At 36.4% G+C, this 21,850-nt stretch overlaps 1 protein-coding gene across 7 annotated transcripts in view; it reads left to right on the top strand.

Annotated features, from left to right (window-relative positions):
- Positions 1 to 19,254, top strand: part of KLHL2 (kelch like family member 2) — a 117,398-nt gene extending 98,144 nt beyond the window's left edge. For 4 of the 7 annotated variants that reach the window (XM_030312795.1, XM_030312792.1, XM_030312790.1 and 1 more), the window contains 7 exons: positions 5,545 to 5,662; positions 10,921 to 11,118; positions 11,746 to 11,847; positions 13,141 to 13,269; positions 13,885 to 14,025; positions 16,826 to 16,969; positions 18,126 to 19,254. In XM_030312795.1, coding sequence (XP_030168655.1) covers positions 5,545 to 5,662; positions 10,921 to 11,118; positions 11,746 to 11,847; positions 13,141 to 13,269; positions 13,885 to 14,025; positions 16,826 to 16,969; positions 18,126 to 18,154 — 861 coding nt within the window. In that variant the 3' untranslated portion in view covers positions 18,155 to 19,254. The remainder of the gene's footprint in view (positions 1 to 5,544; positions 5,663 to 10,920; positions 11,119 to 11,745; positions 11,848 to 13,140; positions 13,270 to 13,884; positions 14,026 to 16,825; positions 16,970 to 18,125) is intronic. The other 3 variants (XM_030312791.1, XM_030312793.1, XM_030312794.1) reach the window with 3 other exon arrangements.
- The last annotated feature ends 2,596 nt before the right edge of the window (positions 19,255 to 21,850 follow it).

Genomic DNA, 21,850 nt, shown 5'->3' with positions numbered 1-21,850 from the left:
TACCCATTGTTTTTTTTTTTAATATCATCTTTAGTTACCACTCTATCCTTTCCATTAAATTATGTCTTTTAAATTCTTTCACTTAATGTTTTTTAGTGTTTTTTTCAAGTTTTATTTTTGGAATCTACATTTTTAATTGCTTCACATATTTATCGATACTGTTTTTCTGTTCTGCCCAGTGTTAACATCAGTTATCAATTTAGAACCAACTGTGTATTTTGCCAGTATGCTATTTACTCCTTTTTCTAGATCATTAGTAAACATTTTAATCTAGAATGAACCTCAGCACTCTCCCTGGTGATACCTTGCTAGAAATACCCACTCACTGACATAGTCCATTTGCAGAAAATTTCAGTCCATATGATTATGTTTATTATCTAAACAGAGATAATTTATCTCAGCCAAAAATAAGTAATTTGGCCTGTAATGTCCAGTGAGATTCAGGATCAAATAGACTCAAATTTGGCATGATTTTTTTTTTTTTTAACATCCCTCTGCGTGTTACTCATCATTTTGTCGTCTCCTAGAGGTTTGGATGCTTTTCTCAAAATATTCTAAATTTTTACTCAGAACTATTATCACTTAGAAGGTATTTACAAGGCATTCACTTCCTACCCTGTTTTGAGAATTGGTATTTGCCGTTTTTAAATTTTCTGATCTCTCCTCAGTTCTCCAAGATTTTTCAAAAATAATTGTAAGTGGCTCAGTAAGTACATTAGCTAGTTCCCTTAACATCTTAGTATGCATGCCATCTGGGTCTGCTGATTTTATAAATGTTTACATTTTCCAAATACCCTTTTACCTGCTTTTATAAATAGCCATCTTTATAAATCTTCATCACTTCATATTTGTCCATATTATTTGGTGTCAGTTTTTGTTCTTAAAAAAAAATTATAATAAGCGTTCATAGTCTTAGCCCATTTAAATTACTATTTTATGCTAGTTTTGTCAGCTTCCTTCTGGTTTGTTTTATCTTTAATACTTTTTTAAACATTTCATATTTGTATATCCCCTCTTCTGGCATCTTTAGCATTGCTATCTTTATCCTGCAAAGACCTTTAGAGTGAAAACTAACTCTCTTCTAATTTCTGGAATAAACATGTCACTTTTGGAAACTTTCTAAAGAGTTCTTGGTAAAATCTTATCAGGTATTTTATTTTCTCTTTTGTAGAGTTGTGATTATCTGTTCAGTTTATATTGTTTCTGGGCTTTTCTGGCTATGGCTTTGGAATGGCCCTTCCAATCTATTATACTTTTGGATTTCTCAATTCTTTAGCTTTTTTTGTGTGTGTGTGTGGTTGGTATACCGTCCATGAAGGTTCTGTTTCATTCTGCTTTCTCAGGTGGCTAGGGAGGAGGGGCAGCAGACATGGCAAATGGTAGTGAACTCCACTGTTGCTTTGACCTTGCATTTGCATGATCCCTTCTCAAAATTTACTTATCTACATATATTTTTGAAAAAGTGCTTATGTTGGATGCTCTTTCAGCGTTTTCAAGTGGTTATATTCAAGATTAATTCTGAGTAGGTAAGAATGAAGCAAAGATTGATTTCTCATGCCTACATATTTCATAGTAATGATAAGTAAAATCAGACAAAATGCGGTAGTGGTTCTAAGGAAACTTTTGTAATGTTTTGGCAATATGTCTACCATGACAGTGACTTAGTACTTTTTATATTAGGCTCTGATATATACATACAAATTTGCATGAATGATTCTTTTTATATCTCAGACATTAGTTTTGCATCTCCAGTAAACAGTATTGGGATTTTGTAAGGCGCTCTTGCCTTTGGACATCATAGTGACAAACTATGTGTGTTTGCTACTATACTTTGTGGCTTCTTTTTCACTTTGGAATCTGTTTTTTTTAACAAATGCTATCATTAGTTCTGTGTATCTATTTTTCTGTATTTTACCCAGCATATGTGTTGAGATTTCCAACTGGAAAATTATGAAACTGGAGTTTTCAGGAGGCAATTTCAACTAATACTTAATAGGTGAAGAAAAAAAATGAAGTTTAACCGATCTACATTTTAGGATGGTCACTTGAATTTTTTTAACTCCCTACCCCTTGCCTTCCTTAAATATGTCACATTTAATTTTTCCATACCAAAAGTGTTCCCAGTTTTCTATTTCTTTACAGTAGCATAATTAGTTTGGTGTTTCTCAAATGATATCAAATGTCTTTTACAAATAACTGGAGTGTTAGAGTCATGAGCACCTCTTTTGATGGTTAGTAGCATAGTGGTTATTAGTGCAGTCTCTTGATGTCATACAAATATCCTTGCTCTCTTGTGTTCCCATTATACATTCTTTGTCCCTGTTCTCTCTCATTCCTGGAGTCCCAAATCCTCACCCCATTTTACTTGGGTGAGTACAGAACAGATAACACTAGCATTCTCTGTACTCAGTAGTACATTTTCTCTTCCATTCTTATTTTGATATGCAAAAGTGAACTACTGCATGGAAAACATGAGATTCAAAGTTTAAGGATCATGAAATCTAATAAACCCATATTGTTTCTCAAGGTTTTTTAAAAAAATATTCCCTTTGGAGATTTTTTTTTCTTTTAATGCTTTTTAATGTGGCTGCTAGAAAATTTACAATGATATGCACATTATATATATCACATTTCTATTGAACAGTGGTAGAATAGCTAGAGGTTTGTAAATAATAATAATAATAATAAACTTTTTATTCTTTTTTTTACATTTTCTTAAATGTTTGATTTATTAAATAATTGCCAATAAACTTCATAAGTTAATCTTCCTTAAATATTTCAACTCTTATTATAAAAATAATGGAATCCCCTTAAATGATTTAGAATAGACTTAAAAAATTAGCCTGGTTAATTTTTTTGAACATGTCAAACACCTTAATAAGTAAGCAAAGCATAGAGAAGTACAATGTTTTCAAAATGTATAACTATACTTAGACTTAATCTTGTTCTAGAACATTAACAACATGTGCTTGATTTATTTCCTATATATATCTATATCTATCTATCTATAGATAGATAGATAGTAGGTATAATTTATTGTCAAATTGGTTTCCATACAACACCCAGTGCTCATCCCAACAGGTGCCCTTCTCAATGCCCATCACCCACTTTCCCCTCTCCCCCACCCCCATCAACCCCTCAGTTCTCAATATTTAAGAGTCTCTTATGGTTTGCCTCCTTTCCTCCCTGTAACTTTTTTTTTTACTCCCTTTCCCTCCCCTCTGGTCTTCTGTTAAGTTTCTCAGGATCCACATATGAGTGAAAACATATGGTATCTGTCTTTCTCTGCTTGACTTATTTCACTTAGCATAATACTCTCCAGTTCCATCCCCTTTGCTACAAATGGGCAGATTTCGTTCTTTCTCCTTGCCGAGTAGTATTCCATTGTATATATAAACCACATCTTCTTTACCCATTTGTCAGTTGATGGACATTTAGGCTCTTTCCATAATTTGGCTATTGTTGTAAGTGCTGCTATAAACATTGGGGTACAAGTGCCCCTATGCATCAGCACTCCTGTATCCCTTGGGTCAATTCCTGGCAGTGCTATTGCTGGGTCATAGGGTAGATCTATTTTTAATTTTCTGAGGAACCTCCACACTGTTTTCCAGAGCGGCTGCACCAGTTTGCATTCCCACCAACAGTGTAAGAGGGTTCCTGTTTCCCCACATCCTCGCCAGCATCTATAGTCTCCTGATTTGTTCATTTTAGCCACTCTGACCTGTGTGAGGTGGTATCTGAGTGTGGTTTTGCTTTGTATTTCCCTGATGAGGAGCAACATTGAGCATCTTTTCATGTGTCTGTTGGCCATCTGAATGTCTTCTTTAGAGAAGTGTCTATTCACGTCTTCTGCCCATTTCTTCACTGGATTATGTTTTTCAGGTGTAGAGATTTTTTTAGATTGATCTTTATCAGAGATGTTAACTAAGCCTCTTAACTATTGCCTAACTGCCAGACAGTGTTTAGAAGTTTAAATTCTGATTGATCTTATATAAACACCTGGATATGGTGTTGATCTTTCTGTCTATTCTACCTCTATGATTTTACAACCTTGCCTTCTTCCCTGTTCTTTCCTCTTCCGTAATATGTGGAGAGAATATCGTGGATTTTCTTTGTTAATTCTTCCTTTTATTTATTTACATCAACATTAGAAAAATGACACATCTGAAGAAAATCGTGTAATTGGTCTATGCTCAGTCTTCTTTTTAAAACCTTTAAAGTTCCTTAAACTCTCCAGTTAATAAAATAGGATTCTTTTTGGAAACTTGTGATTTACTCTAAGGAATCCTGTTTTCTGTGCACCTGTCTTTCTGTAGTTCTAAGTACAGGTAGGTCATAGTCAAGGTTGCAAACCTCCCCTCTTTGTATGTATGAATCATTTCCACTTTCTGTTTGTTTTGATTTTTTTATTTCCTTTGAACATCTATTTTCTCCTATCATCATTTCAACTTTCCCCTAGGGTCCTTGCCATTCTTTAAAGTTTTCCATATGTGACATCATTAACTTTTATGTTCTTCTGATTTGACAGCTGTGTTTCCATTGTTGCCAAAAAGTGCCCCTTTGTACTCAGTAAAAACAAACACAGTGGCTGCAAAATTCCATCTGTCTCTCAAGGTTCCACTCCCTCCAGGAAGCTTTCATTAAATTATGGCAACATTCCATTTTCTGATCAGCATTAGTGACTAATGTCTATACTAATCGTATACCTTTTTGGTCATAAATAAATGTATATTGTTCTTGAATTACTTCATGGGTCTTGTCTCCTTAGTGAGATCTATAAGCTCTTGGGAGGTAGATACTATGTCTTATATTTCTTATGTGTATAACACCTAGCTTAGTTCTGGACAAGTATAGATAGATGACAGGCACTTAGTGAATAGTTGTTGGATTGAGTTGAAATGAAGAAATTTGTAGACCTTGTTTATTCTCAGCACTAGGTTATTGTACATTCATTCATTATGATTTCTAGCATCTCCATTATTTGTGTGGCATCTCTATTTGAGATACAGGAATGTGTGCTCTCTTGTGAACTCCCAATTCAATTATTCCCCCTTTTTCAATAGGTTTTTTTCCCCCCACCTTCTTCCATGTTTCTTTTAATACCTTACCATCCTTTTCATCTCACCTACCCACTAACATAAATTTTACTTCTATCTGTACTCCTGGATTGTGGAGATCTAATCCCTGGTCGTTACAAAGCCAGGGTTTAGTTTATAGCAAGCCCTATGACGTACTGCAGCCTTGCCAGTGCTGACTGCCTGCTGTTTTTTGGCTTTAATTCTGCTTTTGCTTGAAGGATCAGAAACTTATTTTAGTTTCTGAAATCCTTATTTTTGACTAAATGTGCTAGATAATAGAACTGTAGTTCTAACATGTGCCCCCTTTGTTGATGTTTATTAAGTGTTGATTAGGTGGTTGTTTTTCCCCAGCTCACCCCACCATCTTCATCCTAACACTCTCCACATCAATGTCTTTGTAAGACATTTTAAATCCCCCCAAAATGCAATAGTTGTTTATTCAAATGCTTACATTTCTGCCCTCCAGCTGATGGTGGTAGTTGGGGGCCAAGCACCAAAGGCTATCCGAAGTGTGGAATGCTATGACTTTAAAGAAGAGCGATGGCACCAAGTAGCAGAATTGCCTTCCAGGCGATGTAGGGCAGGTAAGCATGATGCATTATGGTCATTTCTCTACTGCTGTGTCATTGGGAGCTTCTCTCTGAGGTCCTGTTTTATTAATTAGAATAGAGAGAGAATCCCAAGCAGGCTCCATGCTGTCAGCACAGAGCCTGATGTGGGGCTCAAACCCACGAACTATGAGATCATGACCTGACCCGAAATCAAGAGTTGGAGGCTTAGCCAACTGAGTCAATCAGGTGCCCCAAAATAGACGTGTCTTTAATGTCCCAAGACATTATTGGGAACAGCCACTCAGTCTTCATCTTTACATACCTTTCTGATTCTCTAATATAAAGCAGCATAGCTTAGCAATTTGGTCGATATTTTCCTAGTTACCTTTGCTGAAGTGCTGAAAAATAATTTTTTACAGTGGGACCCTTAGTTCTAAGAGACTCCTGACTTAGCCATAATCCACAGTAAGTTGCCTACTTCCAAGCATGCGCTTTATAAACATTTGTTGAAATAGACCTTATTTAGCCAAAACTGCAGTCAGAATAGGCAGTTGTAAACTCTAAGGATTCTTCCTGGGACTCAAATTTGGATCCATAATTCATAGCTTCCATAGCAAAATGGAAGGCAGTACTTGAGCAGTATTTCTTGGTGATTGTTACCTGTCAGCATAGAGTTACTTCATTCTTTAAGAGCTGTTTAGTATTTTTTTGGGGGGGGGCGGTCTGGATGTAGTGTAATTTTTGCGAATTTTTAATTGAACATTAAAAATTGTTTTTAAATTTACATTATAAACAATGCCAGAATGAATTCCTTATATATACATTATTATGTACACGTGCCAGTATATTTTAGTGGGGTGTAAAACTCTAGAACTGTAATGACTGATTCAAAGGGTATCCTAAGAGGAACTACCAATTATTACTACTAATAGTAAAATATGAAGGTGTCAATTTCCCTACATTCCTAACAACATCTTGTGATTAAATGTTTAGAGTTTTGCTAGTCTGGTAGGTGAAAAATATTATCTTACTTTATACTTCTTTTATTATGAGGAAAGTTAAACATCTTTCTGAATTGTCAGTTTATGATTTTTGCCATTTCTTATTATATTATTTTATTGATTTGACAGATATATGGTAAGGAAAGTATCATTTTTGTCTGTCACATGTGTGAATATTTGTGTTAATCTTTGTTGATTTTACCTGTGTTATTTTTGCCATGTAAAATTTTTGCCATTTTTTTTGTTTATTTATTTTGAGAGAGAGTGTGTGTGCGCGTGAACAAGCAGGGGGATGGCAGAGAGAGAGGGAGAGCAAGAATCCCAAACAGGCTTCATGTTGTCAGCGCAGAGCCCAAGTGGGACTCAATCCCACGAATTGTGAGATCATGACCTGAGCAGAAATCAGGAGTTAGACGCTCAATTGATTGAGCCACCCAAGCTCCCCATATTTTTGCCTTTTTATGAAGTCCTGCACATCAGAGTTTTGCCTTTGGACTTAAGGATTTATTTCTTGTGTAGAAAATCCTTACTGTAAAACTGTGTGTGTATGTACATACACATGTTTTTTATTTTTTTTAAGTTAAAAAAATTATTTACTTCTGTGTTGAAATAATTTTACACTTACAGAAGAGTTACAAAGATGCTACAAAGAGCTCTGATATATTTATTCCTTAATATTATTATCTTACACAACTGTGATACAATTATCAAAACTAAGAAATTAGTGTTGGTACATTACTGTTAACTAAACTACAGACTTCGTATTTTATGAGTTTTTTCATTAATGTCCTTATTCTGTTTCAGGATCCCACATTGTATTTAATTGTCATATTTTCTTAGTCTCCTCTGACCTCTGTGATGGTCCTCTGTAATAGTTCCATAGTCTTTCCATATTTTTCATGCCCTTGATTCTTTGGAAGAGTACTTGGTCAGGTATTCTGAAGAATATCTCTCAGTTTTGGGTGTGATGTTTTCTCATGATTAGATGGAGTATTTCTGGTGATAGTAACTTCAATCACTTGGTTAAGGTGGTACCTGTTAGGTTTCTTCCCTAAAACAAAATTATATTCTAAAATATGAATTTTTCTAGTACTTTCAGAGTTTTGTTTTTTATATTCATATCAAAAACATCTAGACTTTATTTTGATATAAGAAGTAAGATGTAGAGTTTGTTTTTTTAATGGTATCCGGTTGTCCAAAGACTTCTAATGGCTAACCTAGCTGTTTCTACTCATTTGAAGTGCTGCCCTTATCACATACTAAATTTCTACATTTACTTGGTTTTATTCTAAATATCGTGTTCCGTTGATTTGTCTTGCCAATTTATGCATCAAAACAGAGCAGTTGTTGTTATAATTACTGTGGTTTATAATTTAATATGTGATGGGACTGGTGATGGGACTCCTGTCTTCTTTCTTCAGATTTTAATTTTTTTATTTATTAAAATTTTTTTAATGTTTTTATTTATTTTTGAGAGAGAGAGAAACAGCATGAGCTGGGGAGGGGCAGAGGGAGAGGGAGACATAGAAATCGAAGCAGGCTCCAGGCTCTGAGCTGTCAGCACAGAGCCTGACGCAGTGCTCGAGCTCGTAAAGCGTGAGATCATGACTTGAGCCGAAGTCAGACACTTAACTGAGCCACCCAAGTGCCCCTCTTTAGTAGATTTTTAACATTTTCTTCATATGCTTCTACATGTTTCTTGGCAAGTTTATTCGTAGGTATTTTATCTTTATTGTTACTGTTGGAGTCTTCTGTGATACTTAGAACTGGTTTCTTACTTCATATCTGATTCCTGATTCAGTTTCCTTTTTATTGCACCATAAGTTATTAGCCTGAGTCCATTCCAAAGTTTACTGTTCATGAGTAAATTTTACTTTCATTGTGTCCCCATGAAGGTACAGTGTGCTTCTCTACCCACTTTAGATTAGAGTTGATGCCCTTTAACTGTGGAATTATGGCCAAATTACTCAAACGTCTGGGTGCTTTGCTTCCCTATAACTGTGAAGAATATCAGTTCTTTTATTTATTTTTTTAAGTTTATTTATTTTGAGAGAGACCACGCAAGCGAGTGCACAAGTGGGAGACAGAGAGAGGGAGGGAGGGAGGGATGGAGGAAGGGAGGGAGGGAGGGAGGGAGGGAGGGAGAGAGAGAGAGAGAGAGAGAGAGAGAGAGAGAGAGAGAAAATCCCAAGCAGGCTCTGCAGTCAGTGCAGAGCCTGACGTGGGGCTCTAACTCATGAATTCCAAGATCACAACCTGAGCCAAAGTCAGACACTTAACCAGCTGAGCCACTCAGGTGCCCCAAGTATCAATTCTTTTAGTTCACCCACCTCTACCCCAGAGTGTTTGGACTCATATATTGAGTCATTTATACCCTACCACTTGGTAAGCATATTATACTGTCTCCAAGAAATGATAGATTTTTGTTTTGTTTGTAGAGAAAAGAAAACATTAAAATGGACCAAATTTCCACAGTGAACATTCCCCAGTGCTCCTTATGAATTGGGATATAGGGCATTTTCACGGTGAAATATATTGCCTGCAGTGTTCACTGCTCACTGCCTCTCCCCCCACCCTCCCAGGAGATCTACCACATTTTCTGCTACTGAGGGCACTCAGGAATCCAGGGGTTACTCTCTAGCATTTGTTAGTCCCCTGCCTACTTAAATTGTCCACTGCCTACAGCTCTCCTCAAACTCTGAAGATTTACCAGAAACTAGCTTGAGTTTTCATTTCCTGATTGAAGCAGGGACTGGGAAGTCATTCCTTTCTCAGACAGGGAGCTGCCAACATGGGCAGCTTCATTTGAACAGTAGGAGTCTTCATGCCATATGAAGGACTACACATCCCTAAATATTTTGGGAGCTGGGGATGAAGCATCAGAGGGTAAGACAGTCGGGGGTAGTGATGCATGCTTGCCTGACACCATCATAGGAAACACTGAGCTGGTCAACACAGAGCTGGTGATTCCTGTTCTCCCGGCTGGATTCAGAGAACTGTGAGGCACAATGCCTGCCTTCATCTGAGCAGTGACATAAACACTACAGAATTTAAAAATAAAACTTTGAACAATTTAAAGTGATGATAATGCAGGTTCAGTAAGATTTATTAACCTCAAATGCTCTGTATAGAGTATTATTTGCTCTAGGGGTTCAGGAGCTAGAGGTAATTTCTTCAGGCTCAAGTGGTTCGAGGAAGGCCTCCTAGAGAATGTGGAACTTTCAGTAGGACTTTAAACTTGAAGAAAGCACAGTGGATGGTGAGAGGGGCTTCTCAGATCAGGAGAAGCACAGGAGAAAGCTTAGAAAAGTGAAAAGGTGGTTGAGATCCAGAGGCTAGCAATTTGGCTTCTCCATCCAGGGATTCCCTAACCTCTCTTTAGCCCAGGGTCAGCGAACTTCTTTGGGACCAGAGAGTGAGTATTTTAGGCTCTGGGGGTTATATGGTTTTTGTCACAACTCATGTGCCACTATCGTGTGAAAGTAGTCATAGATACTACATTAATGAATGGGTGGGGCTGTGTAAGACTTATGAATGCAGAAATTTGAATTTCATGTAATTTTTTACGTGTCACAAAATTTTCTTTTGATGGTTTTTCAACCATTAAAAAAATGTAAGGGCACCTAGGTGGCTCAATCGGTTAAGTGTCCGACTCTTGGTTTCATCTCAGGTCATGATCTCATGGTTGGTGAGTTCAAGCCCCTCATCAGGTTCTACGTTGACAGTGAAGAGCCTGCTTGGGATTCTCTGTCTCTGCCCCTCTCGTGTGTGTCTCTTTCTTTCAAAATAAATACATAAATTTTAAAAAAATGTAAAACCCCTTCCCAGCTCATAGGTTCTACAAAAAATAATCAGCCTGCAGGCTGTAATTTACTGTCCCCTGATTTATCGCACTGTGATAAACCAGAAGTATATTGTGCAAATTAAGATACACATATAAAGTAGAAGATCCAAAATTGAAAGCCATGGGAGCTGTATACAAGTGGTTGGCAAACTTCTTGGCTCAGTGTTTAAGTCTATAAATAAATATTTGAAAAAGTCAAGAGTCAGAATAATATGTCAGCCCATACCATTGGATTTTTTAATAATCTTAGAAAGGAGGAAAATTTATTGGTTAGATACTCTTGCTAATGAGTAGAATTCTATTCAGTCAGCATTCTCCTAAGAGTAGCTTATATTCTGACAACAGCTATAGACTTACTGGAATGCAGCCTTTAGATAGTATGGTAGTCTATCTATGGTATGAGTATGGTTGCATACTCATCGTTAACTGCTGGATTTCTCTTGCAGGGATGGTCTACATGGCTGGGCTCGTTTTTGCTGTTGGTGGCTTTAATGGCTCCTTAAGAGTCCGCACTGTAGATTCCTATGACCCCGTGAAAGATCAGTGGACCAGTGTTGCTAACATGCGAGACCGCAGAAGCACTTTGGGGGCTGCTGTATTAAATGGATTGTTATATGCTGTGGGAGGCTTTGATGGCAGTACAGGTAACTTCCTTTTCATCTTTTCTACATTGCATTAGAATTAACCCAACAATCACATTTAGGGAACGAATTGGGGCAAAATTAGACATTGAGTGTTTTAATGGGTATTTATAAAGATAAGTTTAAAAACTCCCATCAAGAATTCTTTTAGGGGCACCTGGGTAGCTGAGGTGGTTAAGCGTCCAACTCTTAATTTTGGCTCAGGTCATGATCTCACAGTTCCTGAGATCTGTGCTGATAGTGCACAGAGTCTGCTTGGAATTCTCTTTCTGCCCCTTCCCCTGCTTGCACTTGTTCTCTCTCTCTCTCAAAATAAATAAATGTTAAAAGAACTCTTTTAAATAGTGTAAGAATACTAAGTATATAAATTTTCTTTCTTATGGATCACTGTCAGTCCTCTTACTACATTTAAAAAGCTAGTAAGTGTGAGTAGCATGGTAGGGGCCCTGGGGAAGAGAGCCTATGCCTATTTATTATGTAATTGACATGTTTACCTTCCACCATTTTCCTCTTTTAATTTTAGCCCAATTTAACATACCTAAAGTATTTTTCCCTAATAATATATATAAAAGAAAAATTACCTCACTTTTTTTTAGAGGAGAAAATGAAGAGCATTGTGCTTTATTATAGGTTTATCATCTGTGGAGGCATATAATATAAAGTCTAATGAGTGGTTTCACGTGGCTCCCATGAACACAAGGAGGAGCAGCGTGGGCGTCGGTGTTGTTGGAGGTGGGTGCTGACTGTTCTTTTAGGTGAACATTTCCAGGCACATATGGCTTCTGGATTGCTAGCAGTGATTCTTCTAGTAATCCAAACACCAGTTTTCTAAATGAACAAGCAAATGATCATTTAAAAAAGGAAAGGAGTAGCCATCATAAAATTTTATTTATTTTTTTTAAATTAGTTTGTCTATATAAAGTAACCTATGTAAGGCCCTTGTTTCCCCCTCACCTCCTTCTCTCCCTCTGTCCTCTTCTTTGCCCCTTTCTCTCCCTCCCTCTTTCTCTCTCTCTCTCTCCGTCTCTCTCTGTGTGTGTATGTTTGTACCTTACATAAAACTGTTAACTGATCTTAATACAATTATTTGGGGAACAAATCAAATGACATAAGTGCAAAATTTTAATTCTAGAGAAAGTCTATTTCACATTTAAGGGGATGTATTGCCACAGTTATTGATTTATATTCTACTTTGTTTACCAACAGAGCTTAAGTAGGCTATAAGTATTATTTTTTGGTGTGATTTTTATTTTATTTGCTTGGGCAGATCTGTGGGTTCTCGCTCCCTCCCTACTGTGGGTATAATTCTTTGCACTGAGTTTTTTTTTGAAAAGCTTTCTTGCGATATAATTCACATACCAAACAATTCACCCATTTAAAGTGTTCAATTCAATGTACGTCCATCACCACAATTCATTTTAGAACATTTTTAACCCAAGAAGCAGTCCACTCCCCTTAACTGTCATCCCCATTCTCCCTAAACCTCGGCAGCCACTACTCTACTTTCTGTCTCTGGATAAATTTCCCATTTTTGGAAATGTCATATTAATGAAGTCATATAGCATGTGTTCTTTTGTGACTGGCTTCTTTGATTTAGCATAAAGTTTTCAAGGTTCATCTATGCTATAACATTTACTAGTACCTCATTTCTTTTTATTGCCAAATAATATTCTATTGCATATTGGTACTAATTCTTGATTTAACTGTTTTTTCCCAAGTTACTAAGATTACTATATTCTGTTTTCCAGGATGTTGTTCACTTACCAAATAATGTTATCCAAAGATGTAGTGAGTTTTATGTTTCTGTTTTATAGTCAGATTTATTGATGAAAATGTTAAATTAATACCATCACGTATAGATCTTCATAATGCAGTTTGGTAACTCTACTGTCACCATTAGGCAAGATCTTCATAATTTATAAAAATGAGTAACAAAAGGGAAACTGCTACTGTGGAGGAAAATACTTTATGACTTGAAAAAATGTCTTTTTATGAATTTGGCTTTCTTTGTGATTCCTTGTTTAGGTTTGCTCTATGCTGTAGGGGGGTATGATGGAGCGTCACGTCAGTGTCTTAGCACAGTCGAATGCTATAATGCTACCACAAATGAGTGGACCTATATAGCAGAAATGAGCACCAGACGGAGTGGAGCCGGTACGTAGGAAACTCATTTAGCAATTGAAGTATGAAAATGATGGAAAAGAGTTAAACAAGTGAAATGATTCATTAGCATCTCTTTATACCATCGGAAAATATACATACTGATTTTAATGCCACTGTCAAATGTCTTTTGAATTATGCAGGTAGTGGTAGTAGGTGTACTTAAATATCACTGTAAAATTCATAAGTGCTATATTAAAGGCTTCTTCTGTGTTTCATTTAATTATTTATATTGTTTGGCATTCCTTTTAGTTTTTGTTTTGAGTGCTTATTGAACTCAATAATCAAGTCTCTTCATATTCTTTTCTTACAAATTTTGGGCTTTAATACTGGTTTGCTTACACCATGAAAGTTGATTTCAAGAGATCATGTTAAAGGACTTGCCTCTCTGTGTTTCACGTACATATTATTTTTATTCGATTTGACATCCCTCTTTTAGAATAATAGTTCTTATTGGGATACTCATTTGTCAATTCTGTTCATTTCCATTTCTTAGATTGTATGCTTTAATATTGACTTACTTTTACAAGTCATTTGTAGAAACCCCAATATGTTCTAAATTTCTTTTCCCTTTTACTCTGCTCTAGTTTGGTTCTTTGTGTTTTATAGGTGTTGGTGTGTTAAACAATTTACTGTATGCTGTAGGGGGTCATGATGGTCCTTTAGTACGAAAAAGTGTTGAAGTGTATGATCCCACCACCAATACATGGAGGCAGGTTGCAGATATGAACATGTGCAGAAGAAATGCAGGTATCTGTCTAGCTTACAGTTATGAAATGTATATTGATTTGTATTCAGAGTTTTACTATTATTGCTGTATATTTATTCTTTTAGTGATTTGGGTTTTCTAATAGATTGATTCTTTAAAGACAGAAGCTTATGTAATAATTTTATATAGTGTATGCCTAGCTTAGTGACTAAATGAGAGGAAGAGCCCTCTATATTTGATGCTTGAATTCATTCATTCTTAACCACAAACATTTTTTATTGCATACCATGCATAATGTACTAGAGACTACAGTTCTCGATTTAGTCTGGTTGAGTAAATATTGGTACCAGGTTAAAAGCTAGTTGTTTACCTGAATCTGAAGCTTGAAGAAGCTAACCCTAATTTACTAGTTCTTGATTTCTAAAAATGGAAAAGCTAAAACAACAATAGCAGCAAGTAATTTTAAGAAAATTGAGGTCTTCAAGATTAGGGAACTAACCTCTTAGAAGATCCATGAAAGGAAAATAGAAATGGAAACTAGATTCAGGATAGCTAGATTGTCTTTTCAGGAAATGCTGGTCTATTTGAAAATGCCATTATCTTCATGCCATTTTCCAGTCCAAAATAAGTTCCTCATGATTCTCAAACTCAAACTCACTGTACACCACTGGATGATGTCGCAAGATGCACCCTCGATCCTGCCCAAAATGCTCCTCTGAATTTCTCTTTATTTTTACAAAAATTTCTATTCGGGACGCCTGGGTGGCTCAGTTGGTTAAGCGTCCAACTTTGGCTCGGGTCATGATCTTGTTGTTCATTAGTTTGAGCCCCGCTTAGGGCTTACTGCTGTCAGCATGGAGCCAACTTCAGATCCTTTGTATTCCTCTTCCTCTCTCTGCCCCTCCCCATCGTGCACACAGGCACACACACACTCTCTCTCTCAAAAATAAACATTAAAAAAAAATTTCTGTTTAATTCAATGTGATCATGAGGGGAGACAAAGTACGTGGGACTGCAAGGACTGTCCGTAACAGAAGAGGATTTATAATTAATTCCACTTGACCTTTCCCCTCATCTAGTCAATTGTATTTGGTGAGGTACTAAAAACCTCTCTGCTTTAGACAGTCCAGAACTATGGTAAGACCCACAAATTATTAAGTAGAATAAGTGCTTGACCCTGGTGTATACAAAGTTAGAAAAGCCACAGTAATACATTCATGTGCCTTGCTGGACTGGGAGATTTATTTGCATTTAGCTTTCATTATTTTCCTAAAGATTGGAATAGTCTGTGACTTTCTTCTCTACCTGTGTTTTATTGTTTTCAAATCAAAATTAGTTCATTTCTGCTAGTGAGAAGAATAAGGTAGTCATTTGTGTATGTAGAACTACCATCTTGCTCTTGCTTTTCAAGTGTTTGAGCTACATTAAAATGGCATGAGTTTGCTCCCTGGCAAGAGACTAGAATAGTAACACAATTGAATTTGAGTAGAGAAGATACATTCCATTTGCACAGAAAATACTATTGCTTGTCCACTTTTAAATGCTATATAGAGATTTGAACTCATTATTTTGTTATGTTAAAAATCTGCAGGCATCTGTTCATTATGTTAGAAAAATCATCTACAAAACTACAGAGACCAGTGTGTGGGCAGCATCCTCTGGATGTTTTAATGCCCCCCAAGTGCCAGTTTATTAATAGCTCTGAACCTTGTTTAAAATTCTTAAAAATATGCTTTTAAAATATACACTAAAATAAAGAGCTTTTAAAAGGTGTTCATCTTGGCATGCCTGGCTGGCTCAGTCGGTAGAGCATGCGACTCTTGATTTCGGGGTTGTAAGCTTGAACCCCATGCTGAGTGTAGAGATTACTTAAAAATAAAATCTTAAAAAAAGGTATTTATCTTTTTAACTCAGCAATTTTCTTTGTAAAAATATGTATTTCGAAAATAGTTGCACAAGTATGCAAAAAAAGTATGCAAGAGGAATCCTTGTTCATTGCAACATCATGATAAGAGCAAAAATACCTGAAAATAACAATATCTAAAAGACAAACAAATTATGGTATTATCATAGATGGAGTACTATGCAGCCATTATAAATTGCATAGATCTGTATTTATTAACTTAGGGAAGTGTCCAAGGTATATCATTTAGGAGTGGGTGAGTAATAAAGTAGCATGTGTAGTGTGAGGAACTTTAAGATTAAAAAAAGAAGTATCTGAGTATATATGCATAGAAAAGAGTCTGCAAGAGTAGAGATCAGAATTTCACTGGTCATTATTCTAAGTAGTACAGAATTAGAGGTGATCTTTTTTTATATATGCTTTTCTAGGTATTTTGAATTCTTCCAAAAAAATGAGTTATTCTAGTAATAAATAAATAATATTGTTCTCTCCTTTTACAGGAGATAAAATAGCTAACCATTCAGTATCATTTCAGAGTTCAAAATCATTTTTACCTTCTACCAATATATATTTTTTCTTTGGGGTTCCCTAAGAAGCTGACTTTGGGAAAGTTAACTGAACGTTTTGACCTTTAATTTTTCTTTAACAAAATAAGAATTAAAATCATCTCTGACCCATAAAGTAAGGTTGTTGTTAAGACTAACTGAAATAGTGCCTGCATAAGCAGCTACTGCCTACGTGGCATGAGTAGGAGCTCGGAAGTGGTGTTCACCTCTCAAATATAAGAGGAATTGTTTTCATGTTCACCATCTTCTCTTCTTGCCTCTTTTCAAGGAAATCAGTGTCTCTGGAACACCTCACCAAACACATATAGGGGTATTTATATTTCCCCAAAGTTTTAAAATTAATTGTTTTTTCTCTCCATAATTTTTTTAAAGGAGTTTGTGCAGTTAATGGTCTGTTATATGTAGTTGGAGGGGATGATGGTTCCTGTAACTTGGCATCAGTAGAATATTATAACCCAACGACTGATAAATGGACAGTTGTGTCATCTTGTATGAGCACAGGGAGAAGTTACGCAGGTAATAATTGTCTAATTGTCTTCTATTGGAATATGAGAAAGATTACATCATCTTGATTTTTATGTAAGAATGTTGTCAGAAGAATTTTCTCAAAGTATATTTCTTATTCTCAAAATAATTAATACTGGATGTATATATTCTAAAATAAGGCACTGGTATTCTTTTGTCATTCTACAGTCATTTGAATTCAAAATCCCAAACCTTTCCAGTGTAGAACAGTACAATAAAATTTAATATGGCTAAAATCTACATAGAGTGGAGTTCACTATGTGGCAAGTCTTTAATTACTCAGCTATCCAAGAAATATAACCACTAGAACATCTCCCCTGGCAGGGTGCCGTGTGATAGTACTACAGTAAGACAGTGGCATAATTTTTCTTACTTAAGCAAAACAGTGGTTGAATCATATAAAATACCATTTTTGGCCCATTCTCTTAGTAAGAGATTGGTAATAATAATAAATATAATGACGGGTCTTTAAAATTGTATGTTGCATATTATTCTGATGACAGATACGTATGTATATCACTCTAAATTCTAATATTCATTCTGATATTGACCCAATAGTGGAGAGAAAAGAAGTTTATACTAACTAACCATCACTGTTATTTAGGTATCATCCAAACACCTAATAGAGGAACTATATATAGTAGGATCCCAGAATAACATAGCCCAAAATTAGGCGGATTTTTTAAATAGCTTTATTGAGATATAATGGACATAAAATAAACAGCATATATTAAAAATGTAGAATTTTACTAGTTTCGACATGTGTATATACCCATGAGCCCATCATCACAATCAAGATAATGAAAATATCCATCACCCCCAAAAGTCTCTTGTGTCCCTTTGAGTATTAGGTGGATTTTGACATTTCCTGAATAAAATTATTTTCCTTTAATTATAACTATAAAGAGCAAAAGGTTAGTTCTGGATTAAAATAGTCTGATGTGGTTCTGGTCCATAACTGGAACAGAGATTTAGCTGTCATTTAGATTAAAATGATAGTAGTGTTAAATAAAGTTTAAGAAAGAGACCTTGAAACACCATGATTTGTTCAGTCCCTGATGTTTTTGTAGGAAAGAATCCACTGCTTTCTGAGAGGTACAGAATGCTGCCTGTGACTTCTGTTTTATTTCTTTGTGTCTTTGCTCAGGGGTCACAGTTATTGATAAACCACTATGAGCCTGAAGGGCATTGTTGGCATATTTATACTGGAGAGACAGGCTTCACCAAGTATTTCTGAAGTGACTCAGAGCCTAGCACTTCTCCACTTGTGGCTGCACTTTACGTCTCAGCAGAAGCTACGATCGGCTGCCCTGAGAGGCCTCAGACACTGAAGATTATTTTTGGTAGAAGCACCGCATAGGCTTTTTCTGCAATGAGCAGCAGCTGACTGAGTTTTAATAAGAATCCTGGACTGCAGTACTTACTCTGTAGTCTTTAGACAACAGTTGCTTTCTTAAAGACTAGTTCTTTACCAACCTTGAATGACTATGGATTATTTTGTGAAGGAAGATAAAATAATGTGTGTTCTTGTAAAATTAAATTTTATCTTTATTCCTTCTCCTGAAAATCTGTATACACAGGAACTGAAAATCTTTGAACAGGTATTAAAATCTATGTAAGTATACAAACTAGGTGAGGGATAAAACGGTTTGCTTTTATAAAATACCTTTGATTACATGAGTATAATAAATTGTGTGCATATAATGTGTGTCTATATGCTTTCCTTTAAATATGTTTGAAAAGATGTTTGAAACTTGATTATACTATTTATAATTGGCACAGTACTTTGAATTATGCCAGTACTACATTGTAAAACAGAGTTGTATTTTTTGATATTTAACAATGCTTAACACTTTAAAATGCCACTTCTGAGGAATGAACATGGTGTAACACACTTGACTATGTGTGATGCCAAACTTTTTTAAATAAAATATAAATTATGCTTATTTATTATTTTCTTTAGTTTAATCCTGGTCATGTTTTGGTGTGTATTTTTAATTTTTTTCTTAAAGTAACTCTTTGGCATGAATATTACTGCAGGTTTTTGATGAATATAATGAATGTATGGAATTCAGCTGAATTTGCATGGTCTTAAGAATTTTTTCTGTGTGTATAAATTTAGCTGCTATTAACAGAAGAGAGAACTTTCTGTGAGTAGCCATGTGTGTTGATCAAATACAATTTTTCTGAGATCTTCAATTAATCTCACTTTAAAATGACCAAAACATGTCTTTCTTGAATATCTTTGAATAAAAGTTTGTATATTATTTGTTTCACATTGTCCTTGATTTGTATCTATTTAGTTTCATATTAAGAAAGTTGCCTACTTCGTTTTTCTGTTCTTTTTGAAACTTTGCATTTTCTGTAACTTCACAAATCAGTATTTTAAATTTGATGCCAAAGTAACCTATAAGGCAAGTCTGTTATCATTAACTGAGGTCCCTGAAAATTGTTATCCAAGAAAAAGTTACCTCAACCATCAGAGAAAAGTCTCCCAAGTATTGGTGAAATTTAAAGTTTTTATATTCCTCTGTCCCCTAATCTAAGCACAAGATAACAATAGAACAAAGAGCAATGGACCAAAAAGAAAAAAAAAAAAATCTCCTTTAAAGTAACTGAGAAAGAAATTGTGATTTTGATACTAAATAAAAGGAATTGAAGGATTGGGAGTGGGGAAGCAAGATGGACAGCTGAGGTTGTGGACCCCTGACAGGGTGCAAGAGGGGGAGGGAAGGAGATGGGAAGGGGAAGAGGGGAAGGATGAGTGGGGAGGGGAATGGGAAGGAGAAAGTGTGATGGGATATGGTGCCTGTGCCTCAGAAGAGGAATTTAAAAGTTTAGCATAGAACGTTAGCCAGAACAATGGATAACCAAGAGGAAAGAATTATACCTGTGATAAAATTTCCATTTAGTTTAATACAGAGTACTGAAATTTAAACAGAACCATATTTAATACTCACTTGAACTTCCAATTATAAATGGAAATATAAAGAACTTAATCAGAAAAAGAAAAAGCCTCTGCTTACCATATGAAAACGTGAATTTCTGCATTAGTGTGGCTCCAAGCACATCCACTGTCAACAAACATGTTGAGGATCTAATGAACTTAGAGCACTATTAGCTGTTTCCAACAGTGGCATCAAGGAAAATGTGTGTCATTATCTTTTATGCAGATTTGAGCATCTGCATTGGGAAGGAAATCTGCTTCCTGCTTTGTGTGGATCTCTGCTTTCTTGGCCAAATGCACTGGTGGCAAGGGTATGGTGGATGGGGTGCATACTGCTAGGAGTTCCTTTAGACTCTGGCATATGATTCCTGGTTTTTATTATCATCTCTTAGAGCATGAGGTCCTGGGTATTCATAATCTTAGATGCTGATGAGTTATAAGACTTTTTTTGTTTATTTTGAGAGAGACAGAGAGAGAAGGGGGAGGTGCAGAGAGAGTGGGAGAGAGTGGGAGGGTGTGAGAATTCCAAGCAGGCTCTGCACTGTCAGCACAGAGCCCCATCCCACGAACCATAAGATCATGACCTGAGCTGAAACCAAGAGCCAAATGCTCAACTGCCTGAGCCACCCAGGCACCCCAAGTTATGAGACTTATTTTATTAGAGACAAGGGTAGCATAATACACATTGATGTGCTATGCCTGCCTCTTGTTTCAGTTTGATCTTGAGCAAATTGCCTCCTATTGGCTTGTATGGCTGCCAGTGCCTCAGTTGGAAGAGGAGGTTACAGGGGAGAGTGGAATCACACTGAATCAAGACTGGGGTTCCAACCCTGGCCTCATGACTCTAAAGAAGAAAAAGATGTGTACTGGAAAACCCATGGGCATAAGAATCAGAAGGTGGCTCTAAATTTATATCCCTCTCCAACAGCTGCTTGCTGTGACTTTAAACACATTACTTAACCTCTGACTGTTATTTTGTCTTCTCTAAAATGGCAACAATAGTGCCTGTGTCACAAGGTTATTGTGGGATTTGAAAGAAATGATGTGTGTTATAATAAGCTTGAAATACAGAGGACCCTCGATAAATTACCGCCTTCGTTGATCTTCTCTGAACGTCCCACTTCTTCATTGTAGGGAAATAACTGAGTTGGCTGCCATATCTGTATTTTCTTTCAGCCCTAAATGTCTAAGATTTAAAATAATAATTTGGCCCCTCCAATACATACACCTGTTCCGATTTAGAAAATGTATCTACTATGGTAGATATGATCTGAAATGGTCAGTAAGCACTTTACTGAACACTTCCTGTGTTCCAGATACTTGTGCAAATGAGATGTAGGTATTGTTACAATACTCATTTTACAGATGTACTAGGTAAGACTTTGAGAAGTTACCCAAGAGCACACTGCTAATTGAGGAAGCCTGGTAACCTCAGCCAATAAGAGGGGGGATCTCTGGAGCTGGGCTGGACAAGCAAAGTAGTCCTAAATTAGGATGAGGGGCTGCGCTTTTGTACTGCAGCATCATCCAGTCACTGGACTCCGGTCCCATGGAAAGGGGGTGTGCCAGTGGGGAGAGGTGGCTATCTTTGCCAACACTCAGAAGCTAAATGCCTGCTTCAGTCCTGAAGAGGGGGACTTGGGTGGTGCACCACAGCATCCATTCCAGGACACCATTCACCTGCCTGCACAGGCGTCCTACAGGGTTCTGACCACGAAAAGGGCAGATCCATTTGCTTTTCATTTGATTTGACCTCGCTGTCCTGATACTTTACAGAGAATGTGGTTGTCAGACATGGGACAGTTAGACGAGAGAGTCACTGAACTTATCGAGAGACATCCACCAAAAGGGGACTTCCTCAAGCTGATAGTGCCTGAGTTGATGGGTGATGGGTAAGGGAAGAGATGGCTGAGTACTTAAGGCAG

Source organism: Lynx canadensis, chromosome B1 (genome assembly GCF_007474595.2).
Source record: "Lynx canadensis isolate LIC74 chromosome B1, mLynCan4.pri.v2, whole genome shotgun sequence".
NCBI lineage: Eukaryota > Metazoa > Chordata > Mammalia > Carnivora > Felidae > Lynx > Lynx canadensis.
This window is presented reverse-complemented; position numbering and strand designations above follow the sequence as displayed.